Source organism: Nylanderia fulva, unplaced genomic scaffold, assembly GCF_048542155.1.
Source record: "Nylanderia fulva isolate GAGA-0341 unplaced genomic scaffold, ASM4854215v1 Scaffold10, whole genome shotgun sequence".
Lineage (NCBI taxonomy): Eukaryota > Metazoa > Arthropoda > Insecta > Hymenoptera > Formicidae > Nylanderia > Nylanderia fulva.
This window is the reverse complement of record NW_028189193.1, coordinates 3839394-3863950: the sequence shown is the minus strand read 5'-3', so window position 1 is coordinate 3863950 and position 24557 is coordinate 3839394. Positions and strand designations below refer to the sequence as shown.

The 24557-nt window shown below is 30.4% G+C and overlaps 2 protein-coding genes across 2 annotated transcripts in view; one reads left to right on the top strand and one right to left on the bottom strand.

The window, feature by feature from the left end:
- The window catches only part of LOC114932005 (uncharacterized), a 109015-nt gene extending 88730 nt beyond the window's left edge, over positions 1 to 20285 (top strand). The window contains exon 7 of the mRNA XM_029304173.2: positions 20220 to 20285. The gene's annotated coding sequence lies outside the window, so the exon portion shown is untranslated. The remainder of the gene's footprint in view (positions 1 to 20219) is intronic.
- LOC114931999 (prolactin-releasing peptide receptor) overlaps positions 1 to 24557 on the bottom strand; it is a 71815-nt gene that overhangs the window by 43886 nt on the left and 3372 nt on the right. Inside the window, 2 exon segments of the mRNA XM_085482849.1 lie at positions 20201 to 20456; positions 23769 to 24557. Coding sequence (XP_085338975.1) covers positions 20214 to 20456; positions 23769 to 24557 — 1032 coding nt within the window. The 3' untranslated portion in view covers positions 20201 to 20213.

Below are 24557 nucleotides of genomic sequence, written 5' to 3'. Positions count from 1 at the left end.
TTTCGTTTGTAGTTGCACGGTTTAAAAATTACAATTGTTTAAACAAATGGTCAAGAGTGTTTGTCAATCTTAAAGCTTTTTCAAATCTGCTTTTTCCAGGTGATTTAGAATTGTTTGCAGTTGTTTGTAGCAATCGCAATTGAAACTTATATTGCTGGAAAAACATTTAAAAAATCTTTATTTCATATATATCATTTCCGCGCTATATTTAATTATATAATTACACAGGAGAAGTTAATATTTTCATGAAATTGTTAAATTGCTAGCCGCACCACATTGACACTTGTTATTTTGAGAACATTTATTATAACGCCGTATGGTTTCGTGAGATTATTTTTATCTGTATTACAATAAATTAAACACTCTTTTTAATTTTTAAATATTTGCTTTAATCTTAATTGCATGGAACTGTGATAATGAATAAATCAGATAAATAAATAAATATTTTATTTTATTGATTACAATAAATATTACATTTTATTAATTACAAAACAATTAATTTTTTTAATTACAAACATTGTATCACTATTTTATTTGAGTAATCAAATTCATTTTTTTTCTATGATAAAGAAAATCAAATTTATTTTTTTCTAATGATAAAGAAAAAGACAGAGATAGATTAAAAATATATAGAATTCAGTAGTATTTAATTTAAGGTTTTAAAGTTTTCTCTGAGAGAGAGAGAGAGAGAGAGAGAGAGAGAGAGAGAGAGAGAAACACGTATACAGATATAAATAACACTATTGTTTTAGAAAAGTAAATTATAGTAATATATTTTAATATTACAAAAAAAAAATTTCTATATTCTATTATTTTTTAAATATATAGTATTTTAAATATTATATAATTAAACAAAATTCTTTACACAAAGAAATAAACAATCATCATGATTTACTTAACGTTATTAAATAATTTTATTTATGAATCGTCATTACTCGACAAAAAATAAAAATTGAATGCAAAAAATGAAATTTAAAATTATTATTCTTGAAAAGACTACTTAAATTTCACATTCGACAAACCAGACGTGATGATTACGAACGCATATCATTCACATATTTTAATATGCATGATTAAACGATGAATAAATAGCGGAAGGACGAAAGCGCGCGTGTCACGAAAAGATATTTTTGTTTTACTTTGTGAGACATTGCTCGCTGCACGTAGCGATACGCGACATTTGTATGCATAACTAGTTTCTCGTGTGTTTGCCGGTCTGTAAACAAATAAACAAGCAGAAATTCCGAGCATGTCTGTAGCTCACCATTTGTAACGTTTGTATCACGGCATCGATTTGCCATTTCTCTCGCTGAAAAAAATCTCGTTGCCCAGCGAAGTGATTGTTTTTAACTGTCGAGGTGACATTAGTGAATTACTCGGGATAGCGTGAGGTTAACATTGTTATTATCCTCTCGAAATTACCGAATAAATGCGGTCACTCTCTCGTTCAAGCGGATTATCTAGGTGTAGTATTAGCGAACGCGCGATGTTCGATTACACGCGACAGTTTGCGAAAAAAAAAAATTGTTTCCATTGTAAATATTAAACACGGATGTGCGTGAAATTTTTAAATTCATACAGTTCACTCCAAATAAGCTGAATATAAATAGGGAATGCGATAAGTGAATTTTACTGCAATAATTTTAATATGAAAGATATAAAGAGAATTTACTATCTCGCAAATCGTGAAATAAATAATTTATTTTTTAATTACTTTTTATTATTTTATAACTATCAGGAAAAATTGAAGTAATATTACCTTTGAAATATAAATCGGATTAAAATCATTTGTTTTACTTAATAATTATACATACGTATTATAAAATGAAAATCGCGATTTCAAACAATGGTATAATAGAATAAAAACGTAATAAACAAAGTTTTTTAAATTAACCTGAATGAGAGTACAAAGAAACATAGACATTTTTTTACACACACATGTATATGAGAAATTTTATACGTGGAAAAAATTTCATATATGTATCCACATATGTAGAATAATTTTAAATATGTATATATATCAAAAAGTCGAGTCCTGAAGTTTTTTTATATGCATGAAAAAAAGAGAACAAAGCGCGATTTTTATATTTCTCGTCAAGTAGTTTTACATTTTGAATTTTACTTTTTAAAAGAGTGCGTAACATTTTCGAAGGAATCGATTTGAAATACAACGAAAGATTCGGGAATAAAAGATTTCTACAAAGATCCACAAATCCCGACTATGTTACACCGGGGTGATTGAAAAGTGCCGCAAAGACAATTGCGTTGCCATCCATCCATCGTGATGGAAAAGCTAAAATCGATCCGCGACGTTGAGGCTAGATTCTCGAACGAATGAAGGTTCTATCTGGTTTTTCGCAAGGTTTGGCAACGAAGGTAGACTCGCGCTCACGAGATTTATCTGACGCGAGGGAACACGTGGCAGGATTTTCCTGTAGGAATCGTATATACTACATCGTAGAGTACTTCCCGAGGAATCAGTCGGGATCGGATGTTGATCCCCGAGACGCGCTTTACTCTCCCGACTTTATTCGATAACGACGGCACTCGTCATAACTCGAGGGTGGACAATGACGAGGACGACAATGGAAGCATGCGGGCGTGATAAAAGTTTCATCGTGAAGAATGTGATTCTTCGTCTTATTTTAATGAAGAATTCTATGAGAAAATTTTGGAATCTCTCAAAGTTTTAGTGAGGAAAACGTCGAAGACGCAAATATAGTTTTCAAGACAGAATTGAAGCTTTTGAAGAAGCACTCTAAAGTGAAACTTATTTAGAGTCGCAAAATATTCTTGAAACTTTTCAACGACTATACTTTTCAGAGATTATAATATAATTTTGTACGAGATTTAATTGTGAAGATGATATATGATTTTGAAATTAATAGTTTTTCTATGTATTCAATAATTCCACATAGATATATGAGTATTTCGAACATACTTAGTACATAGTAAAAATATATGTAATATATTACATTAAAAATATGTAATTTTACATATTTTTATGTAATATATTACATGATATGTAATATGATAATATGTAATATATTATATATGTAATGTATTACATACTATGTAATTTATTACATATGTAATATTATGTAATATATTACGTAATATATTACATAATATGTTGTTTTACATATTTTTTACAGTATAAGTATGGAGTATTATGTATATACATATATATGAATAAAAAATATATACTTACTCGCGCATTGTGTGAAGTATACGCCTAGTTTACAGATATAAATGTTCAAGAATATTTCACATTCAGATAAAAAGAAGATTATTTATACTTCACAACACATTGGGCGTGGTTCTCCCTTTCCTGTGGACGATATTTTCAAATGCACGGTCATTAATCTTTTCATGATTTATATATTTGCTATGCAAATGTAATCTTTGCAGAAAAAGATTATTCAATAGAATACTTTATATTGCGTCTCGTAAAAATCGAAGATCTTGTGACGCGTGCAATTTTATCACATTAATATAATTATATAGATATAGTCTTTCTTCAACAAAAATTTTACAATTTTCTAATTTTTTATTATTCTACATTCTCTGAAAATGCATTATATCTTTGTTATAATTGGCTGACTGTTTTAAACAATTTAATTTTTATCCGTCTAATTATAATAGTTTGTTGCTTCTCCTTGATAAAGGAATTATAGAATGAAATTACAATCAAATGCGGAATAACAGTTTTAAACATGAAACATTCTAACGCATGAGTTTGATGTTCATATATCAGAGAGTTTCAGTACTAAAAAGCTCAGATACATATTGCAATATCGCAAGTTAAATATTTAGTAATGTTAAAATGTAGAAAATTTATCTATTAAAGCATAGAATAAATTGTTGAAAGCTTTGAAGTTGATTAGCATTTGGACGAGAGAAGAGGAACAAAAATCACCAAAACTGAATAATATATGGAAATTCGTATATTCAAACATCTTTGACATAAATACAATTTAAAATTAATATATAATAAAAATATTAAAAATTCCAAATATTATTACACGATGTATATCGAACATTATAATTAAATATCGGGCATTTTATAGATATGACAACTAGCAAGGATCGATATTGACTCTAATTGAAAGAGGATCCATATCGCGTCATAATTCGCCTTCTCTCTTCTGACATTTTGCGAAAACGTGTCCAATATCAGCGATTTGATACCACTTTATCGGTAGCTAAAGATTTACGTCGTCACGTCGTTATCTGTTTACAAATCTCAGTACACTTTTCTGTAAGAATATATATAATGATATCACGTTGGGAAAGCTATTCGATATTTATAACAGGATGTCTAGCCGTCAGGGAAATGTGGAAGACCAGGCATTGTCAGGGAATTTGATAAATCTGGAATTGTCAGTGAAAAGTTAGGAAATTTTACTATTTATCTGGATTTTTTCACATTATTCTACATCTGTCTCAATAATTTGAAATTTTTTATTTAATAAATTTCGTTAATTTATATTTTCATCGTCGTGTTATTTTATTTCAATGTGTTTGATAGAGACAAAACTAAAAAATTGGATGTTGTCAAATATAAATAAAAAAGATGATTATTTAAATAGTTTATAGTGACATGTTTGTTTCAATTATCGTACATAATGCAAATTATATAATTGATTTAAATTTTTGTTTTTTTAAACTTCCGAAATTTTCATTGTTGACAAAAATATCTCAAGGATTTCATGATTTAATTTTTAATTGATTTATCATATAGATATATGCAAATTAAATATTTGGAAAAAATAATACTAAAAAATCAGGGAATTTTTTTCTTTGCGTCTGCTGGACATCTTGTTCTAACTAGAAATGGATTAATATCGATCGATTCTCGTGTATCTACGCATTATCGATAATCTGGTTCCTGCGCGATAATGAATTTAACACAAGTTTTAACGCTTAAACTACTACAACAATTTAACATATTATGTTTAGGGAATAATCGAGCACTCCAGTCTCTCCATTTATATCTTAAAAGACGATTATAATTCTTGCCACACAATCTCGTTGACATTATCGCTCGTGCACGTGGTACTCCTAGATAATACCATATTAAAGTGTGGCCTTTCCTGAGATAAGGGACGGATCGATATCCCTCCAAACGCAACCCTTACGTTTTCATTGCAGCTCGTAGTTTAGTTCGAGAGCATTCGAATCAACCACGAGCGCCATTAATCCTTTCCGAAAGACTGACGTGTAGATGACAGCATTCGCGCGATATATGATGCAAACGTTGGAGTCCGTATATTTGCCGTAATTTCGTTTCACGAGAGACGGAAATCGCTGCAGCGAAACATTTAATCTTACTTTTTTTCAATCCTTCTATAAATTATTGCTATAAAATAAATATCGTTCTTGCGTTCAAATTACGCTATAGTTTTAAATTTCTTGATAAAATATTTTGAGATGTTCTTGCAACATTTAATAGAGGATAGAAACTCTCTCGTGCAATAATATATAATAATATTAGAGAGAAAAATGAAAGAAATAAAAAATAAAGCATTAGAGAAACATAAAATGACGCATGCATGTTGATATAATTTGACATTTTTGTTATAGAAATAGAATGAAAGTTTTTTTTCAATATCACATTGAGATTGCCTTGTCAGAGCAGAATAGAATAATGATTCTCTGCAGAAACGCAAGTATTCTTTCTGTTATGTTAATTTTATACGAACAACTTAGTTTCTCAAGATGTTTAAAAAATTTCTTGTCCTTCGAGGAACTCTAATTTTTTATGTAATGAACAAAAAATTAAACTAGACCAAACCAAATCACTTTTATGTAAAATACATAAAAGTTTGAATCTCTGGTGCTTTTAAGACCTGCATTTAAATACTAAAGCAATCATCCAACATACTTTATCACGTATAATATAAATTCGAAAGATATTTACGACTCATAAAATGAAAGAAAAACTAATAAATTCGTAATAGATTCGATCTAATATTGAATAAAAATTATTTACTTAGTTTTAAATATTTTAAAAATAAAATCCTTTTATATTCAGCGCAATCTGTCATCTAGTAGTAATGTAGTTAATATAATCCGACGTTGTATATAAGTGAATTATGTCGGAGATTAGTCAGACATCTCGAAAGTCTGTTCGTTATTTTATTTTTCTCGGGGTAGACAACTTTATCCTCCGCCAGGCTATCCTCGAGGGATCTGACTGGTGGTCGGCCGTGAAACTCTCACGAAACTCAATTCAACTTAAAGGTGTCGTTGACAAATCCTTTGGTCCAAAGTAATTCTCTCTCACTCTCCCTCTCTCTCTTTTGTTCTCTTTCCTTCTTCTCTTCTTTCTCTCTCTTCCTTGCTGTCACCCTCTTTTTCTCTCTCTATCTCTTTAAGTTGCCCCAGTTTCGTCGACTCGAAAGATGCTGGGTGAATGCCTTCATATCCTCGTGTACTGCCGAAGAAATTAATAGCGACACTCCTGTAGAAAGCTGCGCATTCGGGATTTTAATGTACTCCGACTTCTGGAGTCTGCCTAATGGCCGACGAACTACTTCGCGTGTCCGATCACGTAGGTGTGATTCAAGGCCACATTGTTTCCCCTAGAATGTGACACGTGGGTAAGCTTAATCCTTAGTCAAAGACGTGCCAATGTTCCCGTGGACGACGATGAAAGCAACGTGATAGTGAAATCGCAGCGGGGATATATTTTTTTTCCAAAAGGCTTTGTCTGCTCTTTCTATAGAAGATAGAAGAGAGGAAGGATTATCGTGATTAAGTATCGCAAATATTATTATTGCATTTATTTCAAAATCGCAGAATTTTCTATGTACTTGTGTGAAATTTTTTTAAAGCAATCTTTTATTCGTAAAATGATATCTATGCACAGTTGAAAAATTTGTGTTAAATTTGACAGATATCACGTGTTCCACATAAATTTTTGTGCTAATTTAACATAATACGAATATGTTAAATATGGAGACATAAATACTGTTGTGTTAATATTTTAACAGAAAATAAATGCAAAACTTTAAGTAATTTAAAATAAATGTTGTGTAAAATTAACATAATTTTAATGTAAAAATTAAGTAAAAATATGCGTGTATGTTAATTTTAGATTTTATCTCCACTTATATTATAAAATAAAAAATTAACATTTTTTAATGTAAAGTTTAACAGATTAAATCTTGTCACCAATAAAACAGAACATATTTATTGTGTAAAATTGAAAATAGATGCACATTGTGTTATTTTTACATATTTTCTCAGTTGTTTTAATAATTTAATATTCAAGTTCAAGTAACACAACAGTAATATGTTAAATTAACACACGAATGTGTTAAATACTTGCCAAAAGGTTTTAACGGGGGATCATTTTTAACAAGAAAATACAAATTTTCCTACTGTGTATGTATACATATGTTTATATTGTATATGATAACGTGCTCATTCTCTGCATTAAACAGATTATCACAATTTTCGTTGCAAATTGTTGCTACTGACAACAGAACGGTTCAACGAGCAATGACAATACATATATGATAAATTTCCGCAAACACGGTTTTCGCATTATGAGAATTGCGAGGTAATAGACTGCCCGTTCGTCAAGTATACTGTTGATCAATTAATGGCAACTATTCTCGCGATATCTATACGACACAGTTTATAGCGTTGTGCTCAATTTCCGACTCCAAATTTATTCGAGAGTCTCATCTCACTGTTGAAATTGGAAACTAATTCGATCTGCGAGACATCGCAAACGATGACTTCCGGATTGATTCCGTCATCGCTCGCATAAATTATCCGAAAGTACCCAGGAAAAAATTTTTTATATATAATTATATATAAATATCTCCACTTTTATACATAATTATGAATTATAAGGGTTTATATATAATCATGTCAAATTATATATGAAACATATATATTTATATATATATATATATGAAGATATACTTATTTATTATATATAAATTTATATAATTATATAAAAAGCATTTTTATCTAATATGTATGGACTAATTTCATATATAATTTTGCGATTAATTTTATTTCTATATAATTTTATATTGCTTTATATAAAAACGTTTTCCCGAGTAATCCACCGAAAGTGATCGCCCACACCTCGTAGGCGTCGAAACAATGTGAAATGAGGGGCAAGAGTACGTGCGGTCCTCTTGCGATGAAATAGTTTGTCTACCGCAAAGTTGCCACGCGTCCCGACATAATGGCGCAATTCCAGCATGACACGGTGCGGAACGACACCACGTGAAACGACGGCAAAGAAGCATTTTCCAACCCTACTTGTGTCAATATGGCACCAGATCCAAATAGAGCGTAATACCGGGATAGATAAGTTTTACGCGACCAAAATATGACTTTCAGGAGGCTAACTTTGTCCGCTATAGTCATGAAAACGCAGAATACTTAATAATTAGAGATTGAAAGGCACGAAAAATAATGTCGAAAGGAAAGAATCTTTTTTACAAATTTGATAATCAATCGTAATCATAAGCGTCCGCAGCGTCATTTGTCCAGTGGCATTTATTTAATATCGCAAAAAATGAAAATAGCAAAAAAATTAATAATTATTAATTAGGCTCGTATAAATTCAAAAATTATTAATAGGACATAGACCAACTAAACGAGCGAAAAATTTTTGATATTAACTAAATTTTATTTTATTATATAAAATTACTTAACATCCAAAATTGTTTGCTCGTTTAGTTAGTCTGTCTCATTGATAAAAAAAATTAAGAAGGAACAGAAAATAAAACACAAAAAAGTTTAATTATGCACCCTTTTGGAAAAAATCCTGTGGACGCCCATAAGTCGTAAGGATGCGTAAAGGAGGGAAAGGTATTGTAAGATATATTTTTCCAATTTAAGAAAATGTGCACACACACAAAATCTATTTATATCTTGCACGTAGTATGAAAATTTCATCGAGATTTAGCACCTAAACGCCATTTGTCCAACGCTATTCTTTCATCAAACTTAGCATATTGACTTTTGCACTCCGTAGGAAAAACTGGGTCACAACGTTTCTCATTGGAAAACTGCATCTAGGAGGCTTGTGTACCATTGCCTCTTGTCTCGCTAAGCGTTTATTGCCTGCATTGCTGTAAAACGCGATAAAGTCGTCACGTTTTTGTTGCATCAGATTGCAATGACGCTGGTTTGCTTTCAGTCCGCAAAAAGATGAAAAGTTCGACTATAGTACCCGCTTTTTAAGACCTTTAGTGATGCACAATGAACACGATTTATCTTCGTCCAAGTGAATCGCAAAGAAGCGCGACGTATTTGCGGGATGTTTGTGAACAACTTCCGAGAAAATAAGAAACAATTGGAATTGATTTCCAAGAGCAAACTTTTTTAATAATTCTTTGCTTTTACACATTTTTTATTCCGTTTATTCATAGTTTTCATCAAAAAAGTTGTCGTAGTTAATTAAATAGTAAATTAATTAATAAAATGATCAACATACAAAATACAAAAAAAAATGCATCTTACGAATAAGAAATTATTATTGATTTAACAAATAATAATAAATATTATTAGAATTTTATTAAGCAGAATTTACATTTTTGAATCATAATCTTTTTCTTAAAGACGACAAAATTATTTTCTTGCTGTGATATAATGATTATACTAATAGGTGTTATTAAGAAGCATCAATCACTGAAAATTTAACTATGATTCATTATTTTTAATGAATGCGAGAAAGCAATTTACGTATCATTGAAAATATTTTAGAGCGAATAAGTTTGTATGCTAAATCCGTAACTCGATCATGTAAAATTTTCCAAGAATTATAAAGGTGAAAAATTTGCACGAAATCGTAAAAATTGTAATCGTAGAAGTTTTTAAGCATATTTCTCACACTTCAGATTCTTGTTAGAATTAAAATAGCGAAAAATCAGAAAAAGTTCATTGATATAATTATGCAAATAACATTTTAAAGGGAATATAAGTTTGTGGATAGAAAACTTTCTTTATCGTTTCTTTATCTGATTTGCTGCAACAAAAACTGCATATTTTTATTATTTGTTAAATTCGCAACAAATTGTTTTGTATAAAAAGAGTACAAATTGTTTTTTGTGCATTCCAACATGCAGACTAAAGTGAAATTATACTCAGCATAATGATGTTTCGTGAGTTTCATCTACCGTGACATGAGTTTCGTCCACTGGTTTTCAAACTAAATAAGTTTTCAAACGTGAGTTTAAAAAACGTATACTGAAGATAGCCGAGATGGAACGAACGAATAAGCGTATAAGAAAATTGCATTGCAAGGAAATTGTATTGCTTTTGCATATATAAAATATAAAAGCACGTACATACGTATAATAATATTGCATCTTATTATTTATACGTAAATAGGACAGGAAGCAATTATGATGTTGCACAATCTTGAGTTGCAACAAATAAAAGAATAAAAATAAATTTTTCATAACTTTTGAATCAAATTTGAAAATATAATTAAATTATAATAATTTTAAAACTTATGAAATTGACAGAGAAAATATTTCGAAAACTTCTTTATTAGAAGCATATTTTTTATTTTATAGAAATACATCTGTTTCATTTTCTTCGGTTTCTGTTTTTTATCATAATATCATTGATTAAATAATTTAATAGTTGTATCAATCAACGTATATAAATTTTTATAAATCTTTCTATTTTAATGAAAAATAATGCACAATAGAGACAAAATCTTTGCATTATTTAAAATTAACAAATAAACGCATTACTAAACACATTTCAAAATTAAATTTTAATCGTTGTTTATTGGTGTAAAAGTGATTGGAGGGGCTATTTCCTAATTTATTCCGTGAGATATCATAAAAAAGATCAGCATATAACAAATGTATTCCGTGACAATACAAAGTCGTTGTTGAAACAACGGAAATAGATCTGTAATAGAAAGCATAAAAAGCTAGGAAAACGATGAGAAGTAAAATAAACTATTTGCCTGTTTGCCGGAAAAGCTTTTACATTCTGTTGATTGAAATATGTTCAAATAATAAGAACGAATTAACGAGGAAACTCTACATCGTTATAGTTATATATCATTTTCAAAAAAGAAAGCATTTATTAAATATTATTAGATAACATGCATTTTAATAAATTAGAAAATTATTACTTTAGCATTTGTAGAATCTCTAATAAATACATATATGAGATGTGATTGGAAGATCTGTACAAGCATTGAGAGTGAATTTTCTACGTAGCAGAATAATAAGAAAGAATTATATACGGATAAAGATTCTGAAAAATTTTATTACAGAGATTATAAAGCCCTTTAAAATTGATTACTAGATAAAATGAAAATTTGGCGAGCAAAACGTACTTTTAAAAAGTAATAGCCAATCAATTCGCATCTGAATTTTATTAATAAAAATTGACTATTTAATTATCTTTTTATTTGTTTTTTTATATAAAATAAAATTGAAAACATAGCAAAATTAAATCGGAAAAGTGCTTATTGTTAGATTGTTTAATTCTGAAAAATAATAATAAAAAATTTCGTACCCCCTAACATTTTGAATTCTGAGACAGTACTAAATTACATTAAATTAATATAAAAAATATGCTATTATTTATTATTAATATTCACAAAATTTTATATACAAGATTTATATTTACATTTCTAAGAATTACACTCAGTTATAAATAATTAAAATTTATACTATTTATTATTTCATTTATTTGAATATTATTTATGCGACAAATATGAATATATTAATTATATTTGCTTTAATTAGTTATTTAATACTTTTACAGAAATTAGTTATTTGACTCATCACTTTTCTAATTATATAATATACATAAATTATATATATTTTATTATGTTTTGGACTCAAATATAACTGTTTGTGGGCAAAATACAAAATGTTGGCAAGTGCTGTAAAACACAATGCAAATGTTATAAGTAAAATGTTTATTCGTATTAATGTCATTGGCTATTCATGTTGCATTATCTCGTTCGATTTATTGGTTGCGAATATAATTCCGAGTTATTGCAACAATGTGTGTGTGCGGGATTAAATGGAAAAATTAAACGAATAAATGGATGAGAATGTGAATGCTCTGCCCTTTTCGAAAAATACGATAAAATTTTGATTTTTATTTGAATTGATAGGATTGGCATTATAATACAAAAATGGATAATGCAGAATCATTATTGCACTGGCAGAATATCATTGATTTGCGTTTGCGTATAATAATATGTAACATAATATGTAGCATAATAAGAATTTAATCGGCTAACAAGTGAGATCATTGTTAAAATGTAATAATTTCCACTGATAAATCCAACATCAATTACTAATAAAATATAATCTACGGTATTACACATTGATTTAATGAATACTAAATTTAGAAGTAAATTTCAAAATTCTTTTCTGAAAATATTAATATAAAAAATACTAGAAAATATAGACAAATAATTCTATTTCTTTTTTTACTCATTCTTAATAATTTTTTGAAATTATATATTATTTTATAATTATTTGATATAATCACACTTTGCTTGAATCTTATTTATGTGTATGCATACAAAAATTATACACATATTGCAATAGATTTTTTTATCGATGTCGACACGTGTTCACGCAATTTTGTGCGATTTAATTAATCATATTTTAATTTTTTGTATTATAATTCCTAGCAATTTAATTATTGCAATTCTGTTATTACTGCGCGCGCTTCCAATAAAGATTCCTCTCTCCCTATATCGTGGATATAGATAAATAAGAGCGCATTGATTTTCTCTACTATAACGATATAAACCGCGAGTAGCACGTATATACGTCGCCACGCAACCAGCAATTTTGGTCAAACGTTCTAATTAGTGAGATTACGATAATTTTCATCGCGGACGAAACCGCGCGATGCAACATTTGTTATTACCTTGATTTGGCAATTGATCGACGTTGACAGTTCGAACGAGGGGATTTTAATGCAAAAGCCGATTGACCGCCCGATCGTGTGATCATTCAATACGCTTCAGGAAATTGCTTTCGTTATCGGCACTTCTTGTCAAAAGAGCAAAACTGAATTTTGGCGAATGCGTTATTAAGACTTTTTTTTCGCTGGTAATGAAATTCACATTCATAATTACGCGGAGTTAAAGCTTTTAGGAGGAGATTCGTTGGTTCGTTAATGCAATGATGTAATTTTCATCGGCTGATTTGCAACGTGATATTCGCGCAACATTTGTAATAAAATTTGCAGTAGACTCACGAACAGAAATGTTATCCATAAATAAAATTCTTAAGAGATCGAGGTATTAAATTTTTTAATATTTTTCTTTGAGAAGAATACAACGAAAATAATATGTTTGAAAGAATTTTCAATAATTAACAGAATCAAACAGAGTTTGCAGTTCTTATTGCAACAAATCGGGGAATTAATTACGAACGTTTGTCGAAAGATAAAACTTGAAAATCACTTGATCTCTTAAAGAAAATTTGATTCCAATGACGGCAGTATTTATAATAAGCTCATTACGCAAAACATTTCGCAAATCCGTCAAATTTCGTGTAAATGCATGGAAGATCGTTTCGCAGATATTTCTTTTGCCGGTCTCATTATTCGCGTATTATGATAGAATGGCACTTTTATGAGACACTTATTGTTTAATGCAATTCTACCAATAAAAAAGTTTCCATTCTTCGGTAATCGCTTTGTATTTCGAGAGACATCTGCGAGTCTCCTTTTGCAAAAACTTTGATAATACTGGGACAGGCTTCATTAAGAAGTTTCTGCATCTCTCTCCTTGGTTCTGTCATTCTCTTCGATAATAGGAGTTTATTGGGACGGATCGACAGGAAAGTGACATGTCCCATGAAACCTATAGAAGTATTCTTTATACGTCTGGCATACGAAGAAGCATCTAGTTCAACGATAATCGATTGTCACAACCCGACGCAACAGTTTTATTTGTTCTTATATGTACATGCACAAGATATCGGCTTTTACGATTTTACACGCAGTTGAAAAATTTGTGTTTTTAACAGATTCGTATAAACGATCCACAGACATTTTTCTGTCAATTTAACATAATTAATATAGATATGTTAAATACTGTGTTAATATTTTAACACAAAATAAATGCAAAGTAATTTAAAATAAATTTTGTGTAAAATTAACAGTTTTATAGGAATTAACTAAAAATATGTTAATTTTAGATTTCATTCCTTATACTTATATTATAAAATAAAAAATCAACATTTTTTTCTGTAAATTTTAACAGATAAATCTCGTCCCGTAATAAAACAGAACATTTATTGTGTAAAATTAAAAATAGATGCACATTGTTATTTTTTCAATTTTTTAAAATAATTTAACATTTAAGTTTAATTAACACAACAGTAATATGTTAAATTAACACATGAAAGTGTTAAATATTTAACACAAAAATTTTAACCGTTTTAACAAGAAAACACAAATTTTCGTGTATCTGTAGAAGGAAGCTTAATATATGGAATATTTCTTGAACTTTTAACTAAATCTTTAATTGACAAGATAATGAAAAAGGCTAACAAAAATTAGCAAATAAAGAAAGATAGTTTTTTAATATAAATTGATGGATCTCAGAATTGCTCGGACAATAGATAGATTGAGGACATATTGTAACGTATAACAAAATGTACTTTCGAATTATCTCAATTGTTTTACTAGCATACTTTTCTTTTATATATTTGAATAAAATATTTATGTGAATATGTATGTGAATTGCAATTAAGCATGCGATTCAGAGATTAAGCTCATTTATATACAATATATCATCGTATATAATATAAAGCAGAAAATATGTGGAGCATAATTGGATCTTTTACAAGCCCGCAATAACAAAACTGATTACTATGTAATCATCTTGGGTCTAATCATGTTTTGATTACTGAGATACCTCGAATATATGGGTATCGATCGATCTGTTTAATATTCAAGAGGGATGTAATCAGCAATTTTGTATTCCAATTGACATTATCGCTCTAGTCTTACAATATTCATGTCTAGCTTACACGACTATTACTCTGTTGCAGATGTAAAGTGATAACGTATTGCATTACACATTTAATTTTTATCGTATCTCTAAATAAAAATTAAATATGTTATGCTATATTATTTCTATAAATCGTCAAATTGCATTTATCGCAATTTTATTATTTGATTCCGTTTCAACGCTAATATATCTATAAATGAATTTCCAGCAATTGCTGCAAAAGATTATTAATTCCTCAGTAACAGAAACAAAGAGATTTATTATTAATTCTTTATTTTCATATTTAAGGACTCCTATTACGAGATGAAAAATATTTAAAGAATATAATAAAAATAATAATTTGTAATCAAATTCTTTCGGTGTTATATATTTATAGATTAATTAGCGTTTAAAATAATGAAAATCATGTTTTTGGCTCTGATATACAGGGTGTCACATCGAAAATATACAAGTAAATCTCGTCATTTGGAGACAATTTTTCCTCAGCAAACATATTGAGGCATCAATAATTTTCGAGTTATAAGCGATTGAAAGTAAAGGGTTTTTCATATTAAACCTTGTGGAAATAAAATATTAACAAAACCGCATTCTCCAATTAATTTCAAGTACAGTTTACTTTAATAAAATTTTAATTTAAAGTTTAATTATAAAGATATACATAATGGCAAAAATTAATGACCACTCTCAACATTTTTGCTGAGGAAAAATCGTCTCCAAATAACGAGAGCTACTTGTATATTTTCAATGTGACACTTTATGTCAGACACCCTGTGAATTAGACTTATTTCTTTTTTCCCATCAAATATCAATTCGCATACCTCGCGTATATTTTCTACTTCACCGATTGATAACGCAATTGAAAACCGGACTTGGTTCAATATATCTATTATAGAACAAATCATCGGACGGGAACGTGACGTCGTACGATGGAATATTGCATAAGCAATTTCACTATTCAATATCACAGTTTGAAGCTTCGTTCGCATTTCAAGTTTAACTTGCACCCGGCTCTTAAAATAAGAATAAACCGAAACGGAGTGAGCCATCGGGAATTCATCGACAGGGTGTTTAGCAGTCAGGAAAATCTGGCATTGTCAGGGAATTTTATAAATTTAGAATTGTCAGGGAAAAGTCAGGAAATGTGACTATTTATCTGGATTTTTTTACATTATTCTAAATTATTCTAAAATTTTTTATTAATAAATATAAACTTTTCCTCGACTTCTAGCACGCTAATTTTTTGTGTTGTTAAAAATCAATTCATCTATAGTGTTCGTTAATTTATATTTTTATCGTCGTGTTATTTTATTTTAATGTGTTTAATAGAAACAAAACTAAAAAATTTGATATAATATAAACAAAAAGGGTGATTATTTAAATAGTTCGTATAATTGATTTAAATTTTTGTTTTAACTTCCGAACGAATCTTTTCATTGTTAACAAAAATATCTCAAGGATTTCATGATTTAACATTTAATTGATTTATCATATAGATATATGCAAATTATATATTTGGAAAAAATAATACACTATAAAAAAAAAATTTATTAACTTGACAAAACCTTTCAATTAAATCACTATTTTGTTAATTGAACATATATTAGTATTTAAGTTAAATATACGTTTTGTTAGATTTAATGTCACATTTAATTTAAATATTGTTATACATTCAATTAACAAAATAATATTTAGTTGAAAGGTTTAGTCAAGTCAACGAATTTTGTTTACAGTGTACTAAAAAGTTAGAGAAAAAATGAATTTCTGGTTTTGGAAAATCTGAAAAAGTCTGGAAATTTTTCTGATTGAGTCTGCTGGACACCCTGTGCAAAATTTAATATATGAACGTCTGCCTCGAGAAAGTGGAATTAATCCCATCTTTGCTCTCGCGGAAACTTTCGGCGCGTCATTTCCGGTTTCGCGGAGGCCGTTCGCGTTGGAGTTCACGAACTTCTTTCCGTTGTTCTCTCCTATTTTACGGTCAGAGAACTACGCCCATTCAGAACATATTGTTATGTCGATGCTAAAATGCCTCGCGTCGCGAAGCTCTCGGAGGAACTTTTTATTCGCTTCTATCTGCGCGTCGTATTTCCCTAGTGACAAGCGAAGGCGATTGGCAGGGAGATATATATGTAAGAATGTTTGTATGTACATTGCAATCGAATGATTTGATATAACACAGAGACCGTGATTGCTAAAAATAGCAAACCGGCTACTTTTCTAGATATCTCGTTAGAAAAACACACACGTAATAATAATATTATTTTTGCGTAAAATAAATATTATTTTATTTGTTTGGAAAAATAAAGAGGAAATACACTGCTTTTGCGTCATTAAACAATATAAAGATTAATTTATTTTGTAAATGATTAACTAGAAAATTTATTTAGATTTTATTTAGATTTTATTTTAGAAAGAAATATAGGTACATTTGAATGGATTAAAAGTAAAAATCATTTAAAGAATTTCTTTAAGGAAATTAATAAAAACATGTGAAATCTCGAATTATATTTTTTTATTCAAAAATCTATTTCATTAATTATATGTATATGCTTTTAAAACTTGATTCATGTATAAAAATACCATCGAATGATTCTTATACATTTTTATCCCGTAATTTTTTTATATTTGTTCGCGTATATTCTTCCTTAAAATATATTGCAAAAAATATTGTTCGCAATTTCTAACTCGATAAACATTACGCCCAAGTAATCTAAAAGTCATATATATATTTATTCACAAAGATATCGGTTCCTCTTGTTCTAGTAAAAGTATTTTACTGCCAACTACAGTACCCTCCATAAGTTTGGAAACACCTTACATTTTACAGTTAAAGAATTGCAATCTGTTATAAATAAAAATGTCATTTAAATATTTGTTAATTTAAATATATATTTATTTTATGATTTATTCATACAAAAAATCTGCACAGATCTGTCAAAAGAATCCTCTTAATTTAAGAGAAAAATTCTCTGAAGAAATATTCTTTAATTAAATATTCGTAACATGCAAGAATATAAACTTAATGGAATGTTTTCTATCAGTATATTATTTGAAATATTATTAATCGTGATAACAAGAAAAACAGTCTTATAAATGGACATTTGTTATTTATTGCATACAGTACCAGTTCACAAGTTTGGAAACACTTTACATTTGACAGTTCAACAATCGCATGGCAGCGATCTGTCATAAATAAAAATGTTATTTAAATATTTTACGATTTATTGATACAACAAATCTACACAGATCGCTGCCATGCGATTGTTTAACTGTAAAATTCTTTTGAGGATTCTTTTGACAGATCTGTGCAGATTTTTTGTATGAATAAATCATAAAATAAACATATATTTAAATTAACAAATATTTAAATGACATTTTTATTTATAACAGATTGCAATTCTTTAACTGTAAAATGTAAGGTGTTTCCAAACTTATGGAGGGTACTGTATAAACATATTCGCGTAAACGCATGAAAATATCGGTAGCAGTTTTCTCTTTCGGTGCATCCGCAGTTTCATTTGAAGATGCCTCGCGGCACGTACAAGGATGACTCTTTGCATCTCGGTTGTACCGTAAATCGATCTATTCGTATACGAGGGAAAGCATGCTTTTCCGCCAAATCAGCGGAAAGTGCGCAAAAAGACGAGAAACGCGACGCCGCGATTCCCAGCAATCGCGTTGTCGCGTGAAAATTTCAAAAGCACGAGTTTGACATTCCAAATCTTTGTTCGCGGTTCCGGCTTTGCTTTCTCGCGGCCGTGGAAGATGGAAATCCCTCGTTCGAATACTTCTCGCTCTCGCGAAAAATTGCGAAAACGCGAGAAATTCTTCACTTTATTATTCTGAATAATATACGTAGGAGCATTACTATGTCAGCCGGTCGTCGCGACCGCAGAATTTCATAGAACTGTCGCATCAATATGTGAGTGACGTGGAATCAAAGTGCCTCGTAGATAGATAGGGAAAAATCGAATTTTTGTTACGAGACTTCCCGGAGGAAGTTCAAAGTCGAAAGTCCCGACTCCATTTGGCGCCGTAACTTATAACGAAACTTTACGATGGCAAGCTAGATAGAATTAAAGTGGTCGACATTCTATCTATATTACGGAAAAGTAGCGACAAAAAGATTGACGTGTTGAAATTACGTATAATATTGAGTTCAATACTGTCAAATGAATCATTGATTTGAAACAAATAAATATTTATTTGTCAGGAAAAGGATTTTCTTATATCAAATAAATATTATTAGTTTCAAGTAAATGATTTATTTGACAGTATTGAAATAAATACTTATAAGAATTAACTAAATTTTTTTTCGGTGTAGAAGTATATATACATAGTAGGAAAATTTGTGTTTTTTTGTTAAAAACGGTCCCCGTTAAAATTTTTGTGTTAAATATTCGTGGGTTAATTGAACTTAAATGTTAAATTACTAAAACAACTGAAAAAAGATAAATAACACAATGTGCATCTATTTTTAATTTTACATCATAAATATGCTCTGTTTTAAAGTCTAAAACAACATATTTTTAGTTAATTTTATATTAAAACTATGTTAATCTTACACAAAATTTATTTTAAATTACTTGAAGTTTTGCATTTATTTTGTGTTAAAATATTAACACAGTATTTGTGTCTCCATTTAATAATATCCGTATTACGTTAAATTAACATAAAAATTTCTGTGGACCGTTTGAAATATGTGATATCTGTTAAATTTAACAAAAATTTTTCAATTGTGTATATATGTATATTAACTTATGATATCAAAATGTTTTAATACTAAAATTTATTTTTTACGTCTCATTTTCGTAGATAATATCTACATAATATTTGTCCTTTTAAAATATTCCTATTCATAAGTTGTATATATAATATATTAAAAATAAATATGATGCAGAGTTGCTTAGAAAAAAGACAACTTTCCTAAAATTCCTGCATATATAAGAGAAATATAATTTTTAATTTCGAACACGATTATTTATAACACGAAAAAAATGAGAAGACAGGAACGAAAGGTCATTAGAGACAGGGTCCGTAATTGCAAGAATATATTATCTCGAATATATTGATTGTTCTTTCTCTCTCTCTCTCTCTCTCTCTTTTACGATAACGTCATTATGCAGTATGTTAACAGTTGCTCCATCTAAGGGGTATCAAAGTATTTTTACGTGTATAACAATAAAACATATATTAGCATACCTGTTTTTTTCTTTCACAGAGCCACGTCGTCGAAGTCCTTGGAGGAGCTCGAAGGCTGATCCTGCTCTTTCGAGATGTTTGTCGTCTGCTCCAGAATAATCATCTCGCATCCCTCGGGATTCGGCGTTCGCGTCGTGTTGCTCGGCAGCAGCGTCTCCTGCATGGTATTATTACCGTTACATAATTTGTCGCCCTTGCAATCTTCTCTGCTCCTCGGAGTGCCGTCGTTGGAGTTCCTCGAGAAACACGGTAGGACCTACAAAAACATTAACGGGATTTTACGATTTCTCGATAACGTCAAATTTGTGACACATTAATAATCTCGCACATCTATTGCGATGTGCCTTCTTGAAACTACAATTGATCATTATTAACTCACGTCAGACTAGTTCCATATGACTGACTGATGCCATTATTCTGTGATCAACTGCTTTCGATCATAGTTAAATATTGCGTACATATCGTAAGCACTTAGCGTCTTCTCAAGTCATTAAAATATTCTTTTACAAAGAAGCTTTTAAGAACTTTGCTCTTAAAAACTTTGCTTTTTTGAGAATATTAATTAGCTTTGTGCTCGACAAGCACGATTTTTCTCATGTTCTATATCTAGGTACATATACCTCTGATAAGTGTTTAAACCAATCGGGAGCGATGTTTAACTTTGCATGGTATCTCATTTACTATGATATCCTACTCAAGGTATACAAGGTGCGTTTAAATCAATTTTCTGTCCGGGCAAAATTAATAATCGATCCTATAATTGCAGTTTATGGAGAAGCTTTCTAAAAGTCATTACGAAACGGTCGTCAAACGATCGTTTTTATTATTGCGGAACTTGAGGGCGGAAATTAATGGGAGGGCGTAGTCGAGTCGGATCGTGGGCGTGGATGATTAAAAAATAATTCAATGCAAATCGAGAGGAATTAATCAAAGTATCACGAGCGCGAGAAAAATGACGTACGAGAATTAATCCTTATTAATGCCAAAACACTTCCCATAAACGCAATTATTATTTTATAATCAAGTTTCCTTATATTACATTTTCTTCCAATTATTACATCAAGAAATTGCATCTTCATATTTTATATAAGACACACAAATATATAAATCACAAATGATGATTATTCTTCTATTTTCGTAAAAGAAATTCGTAGGACAATCAAACTTAAAAATTGTGCAGTATAATAATATATAAATATAAAATATATATATATATATATATAAAAGAGATTATATTGTATATAACAAAAATATAAAAGAAAAGTAATATACACGTCTAAATAAAAAACGATGCGACATTTGACATAATATATTATATTTTCTAATAATAAAAAGAAGAGAGAGAGAGAGAGAAGAATTGCAAAGTATAAAACATCGCTACAAAGTACAAATCTTTTATTCTACGAGTTTATTATATAATAGTAGCGCGCGAAGGAATCTTTAAGGAAGAAAAATAAAGAACACGAGCCACCCTTTTACCATAAATTCTCGTCTCGGCAAATGTGAACATGCTTGAACCGCCAATATACTAGCATTTTTTTTTAAATGGACAGCGAATACTTTTATTCAGAACGCAAGTTGCAGCATTCATACAGGTTTGTGCGCGACTGTTTCTGTCCAATGTCATCTTCGTCGATTTCGCAAATATGCAAATAGGAAGGCGAAAAACAGCCGTACTGCAAATTAATTCGTACGCAATAGAATTTACTTGCTGATTTCCCTCTAATAGCGATTGAGAGAGATGTCTATCGCCAAACTATTAGATTCTCGCACCGCTAATAGTTTCGGTAGTTTCGATGCAAATAGTCTTGTCCCAATTACTTAAAGTGCGTCATCGCGAAATTCCATCCATATAATTTTGATTAAATTGCGACCGATCGACCTAATATTATATTATATATAAACGGTTCTATTATGTATTTCCGCAAGGTAAGCTTTTTATAATCAAATAAACGTCCCGATACGATTTTAAAAGACGGAGAATAACATCGGATGCATTTTCGAGAATGCTGGAAAATCCTATTTTCGAGAAGCACCGTCTTTTTACATTGTACAATTCTACGAAAGTAGATTTTATGCAAAGCGCGTTTATCTGTGCAATATAGCCACGACTATAGCCTGTCAAACTAAAGAATAATCCGCTTACTCTTCTGTATACCCGATGGATGAAAGGTAGAAGCAACAAAATGAATAATCCGATAACTTCGAAGGGAAAATCTAACTTTACTTTCTCGTTCTCGCTCTCGAGACACCTCGTTTCAATGCACATCCATCCTTATATGTCTCGATATTTGTCGCGTACACCGAAAAAAATTCTTTTCTTAAAATGCATACTTTATGGGTCTTCTTAATAGATATTTTCTTAATTAACAAGGATTTTTCTCTCTTGTGGTGCTTTTTGGAATATCCTCTTAAATTAAGAATATATTCTTCAATTTTATTTTTGCAACTGTATTGTCGCAATAAATAAATTAATATTAAACTTAAATTTATAAGTTTATCAATTAATATTACAAATAATAATATAGGAAAAATATCTATTTAGTTGTGTCAATGTATAACAAAATTTGAATATACGTAACATTTAAATATATATGTATAATAAATAACGAATGCAGGATGCCTAGCGGTCAGGCAAATCTGGAAAACCGGGTATTGTCAGGGAATTTTACTATTTATCTGGATTTTTTCATATTATTCTACATTTGTCTCAATGATTTGAAATTTTTTATTTAATAAATTTCGTTAATTTATATTTTCATCGTCGTGTTATTTTATTTCAATGTGTTTGATAGAGACAAAACTAAAAAATTGAATGTAATATAAATAAAAAAGGTGATTATTTAAATAGTTTATAGTGACATGTTTGTTTCGATTATCGTACATAATGCAGATTGTATAAATTTGGAAAAAATAATACTAAAAAGTCAGGGAAAAAAATTAGTTTCTGGTCTCGGAAAATCTAAAAAAGTCGGGAATTTTTTTCATTGAGTCTGCTGGACACCCTGAAATATCCATTTGTAAGACTTTTTTGTTAACATGATTAATAATTCCAAATAATACGCTAACAAGAAAAAACATCACATTAAGTATGTAGATTCTTTCACATATTACGAATATCTAATAAGAATATTTAATTAAAGAATACCGGATTTTGAAAAATTGTCCTCTTAAATGAAGACAATTTTTTGGCGTCCATTTCAAGAAAGACATTACAAAGACAAGTCGCGCGTATACTTAAGATAAGAACACAATCGGTGGACCTGTTTAAAAAAGTCGGGAATTTTTTTCATTGAGTCAGCTGGACACCCTGAAATATCCATTTGTAAGACTTTTTTGTTAACACGATTAATAATTCCAAATAATACGCTAACAAGAAAAAACATCCCATTAAGTATGTAGATTCTTTCACATATTACGAATATCTAATAAGAATATTTAATTAAAGAATACCGGATTTTGAAAAATTGTCCTCTTAAATGAAGACAATTTTTTGGCGTCCATTTCATGGAAGACATTACAAAGACAAGTCGCGCGTATACTTAAGATAAGAACACAATCGGTGTACCTGTTTAAATTCCTTGCGAAAGTTGTCGTTGAGCCAGGCGTAGAGGAACGGATTGTAACAGGTGCTGCTCATGGCGATGCAGTGCGACATGAAGAAGCAGAGCTTGTAATAGGACCAGTCGTTGGCGCGCGAGTAGAAGTCGTCAACAACGTTGACGATGTTGAGCGGCAGCCAGGAGATACCGAATATCGCGACCATGGCGATGAGCATCCGGTTGGTCCGTCGTTTCCTCTCGCGATCCGCCTCCTCTCGCTTGCTCGTCTTACTCCCGGGTTTTGCTCGCGCCCTGTTTTTCAGCTTGATGGACACCAGGGTGTAGCAGAAGGTGATGACCAGAAACGGCACGACGAACTGCACGATCGTCGTGACCAAGCTGAAGACCTTGCGGAACGGTTCGCTGGGCCACTGTTCCTCGCAGTAGCTGAACGTCTCCTCCAGCTGCATGTACAGGCCGTACGGTAAGGTGACAAGCAACCCAACGATCCAGATGCTCACGATGACGGCCAGGCAGACCTCGATCTTCATGCGCGGATGGAACGGATAGATGATCACCAGGAAGCGATCGACGGCTATGCTGGTCAACGTGAGCGTGCTGATGTACACGCTGACACCCTGGGCGTAGGGGACCAGGTGGCAGAGGGTCTGTCCGAAGACCCAACGACTCAGGAAGGTGTACAACGGAGTGAATGGCACCGCGAGGACGCACAAGAGGACGTCGCTGAGCGCGAGGTTCGCGATGAACAGATTCGTCACCGTGTGCATCTGCCGGTTCCGCCCGACGACGAAGAC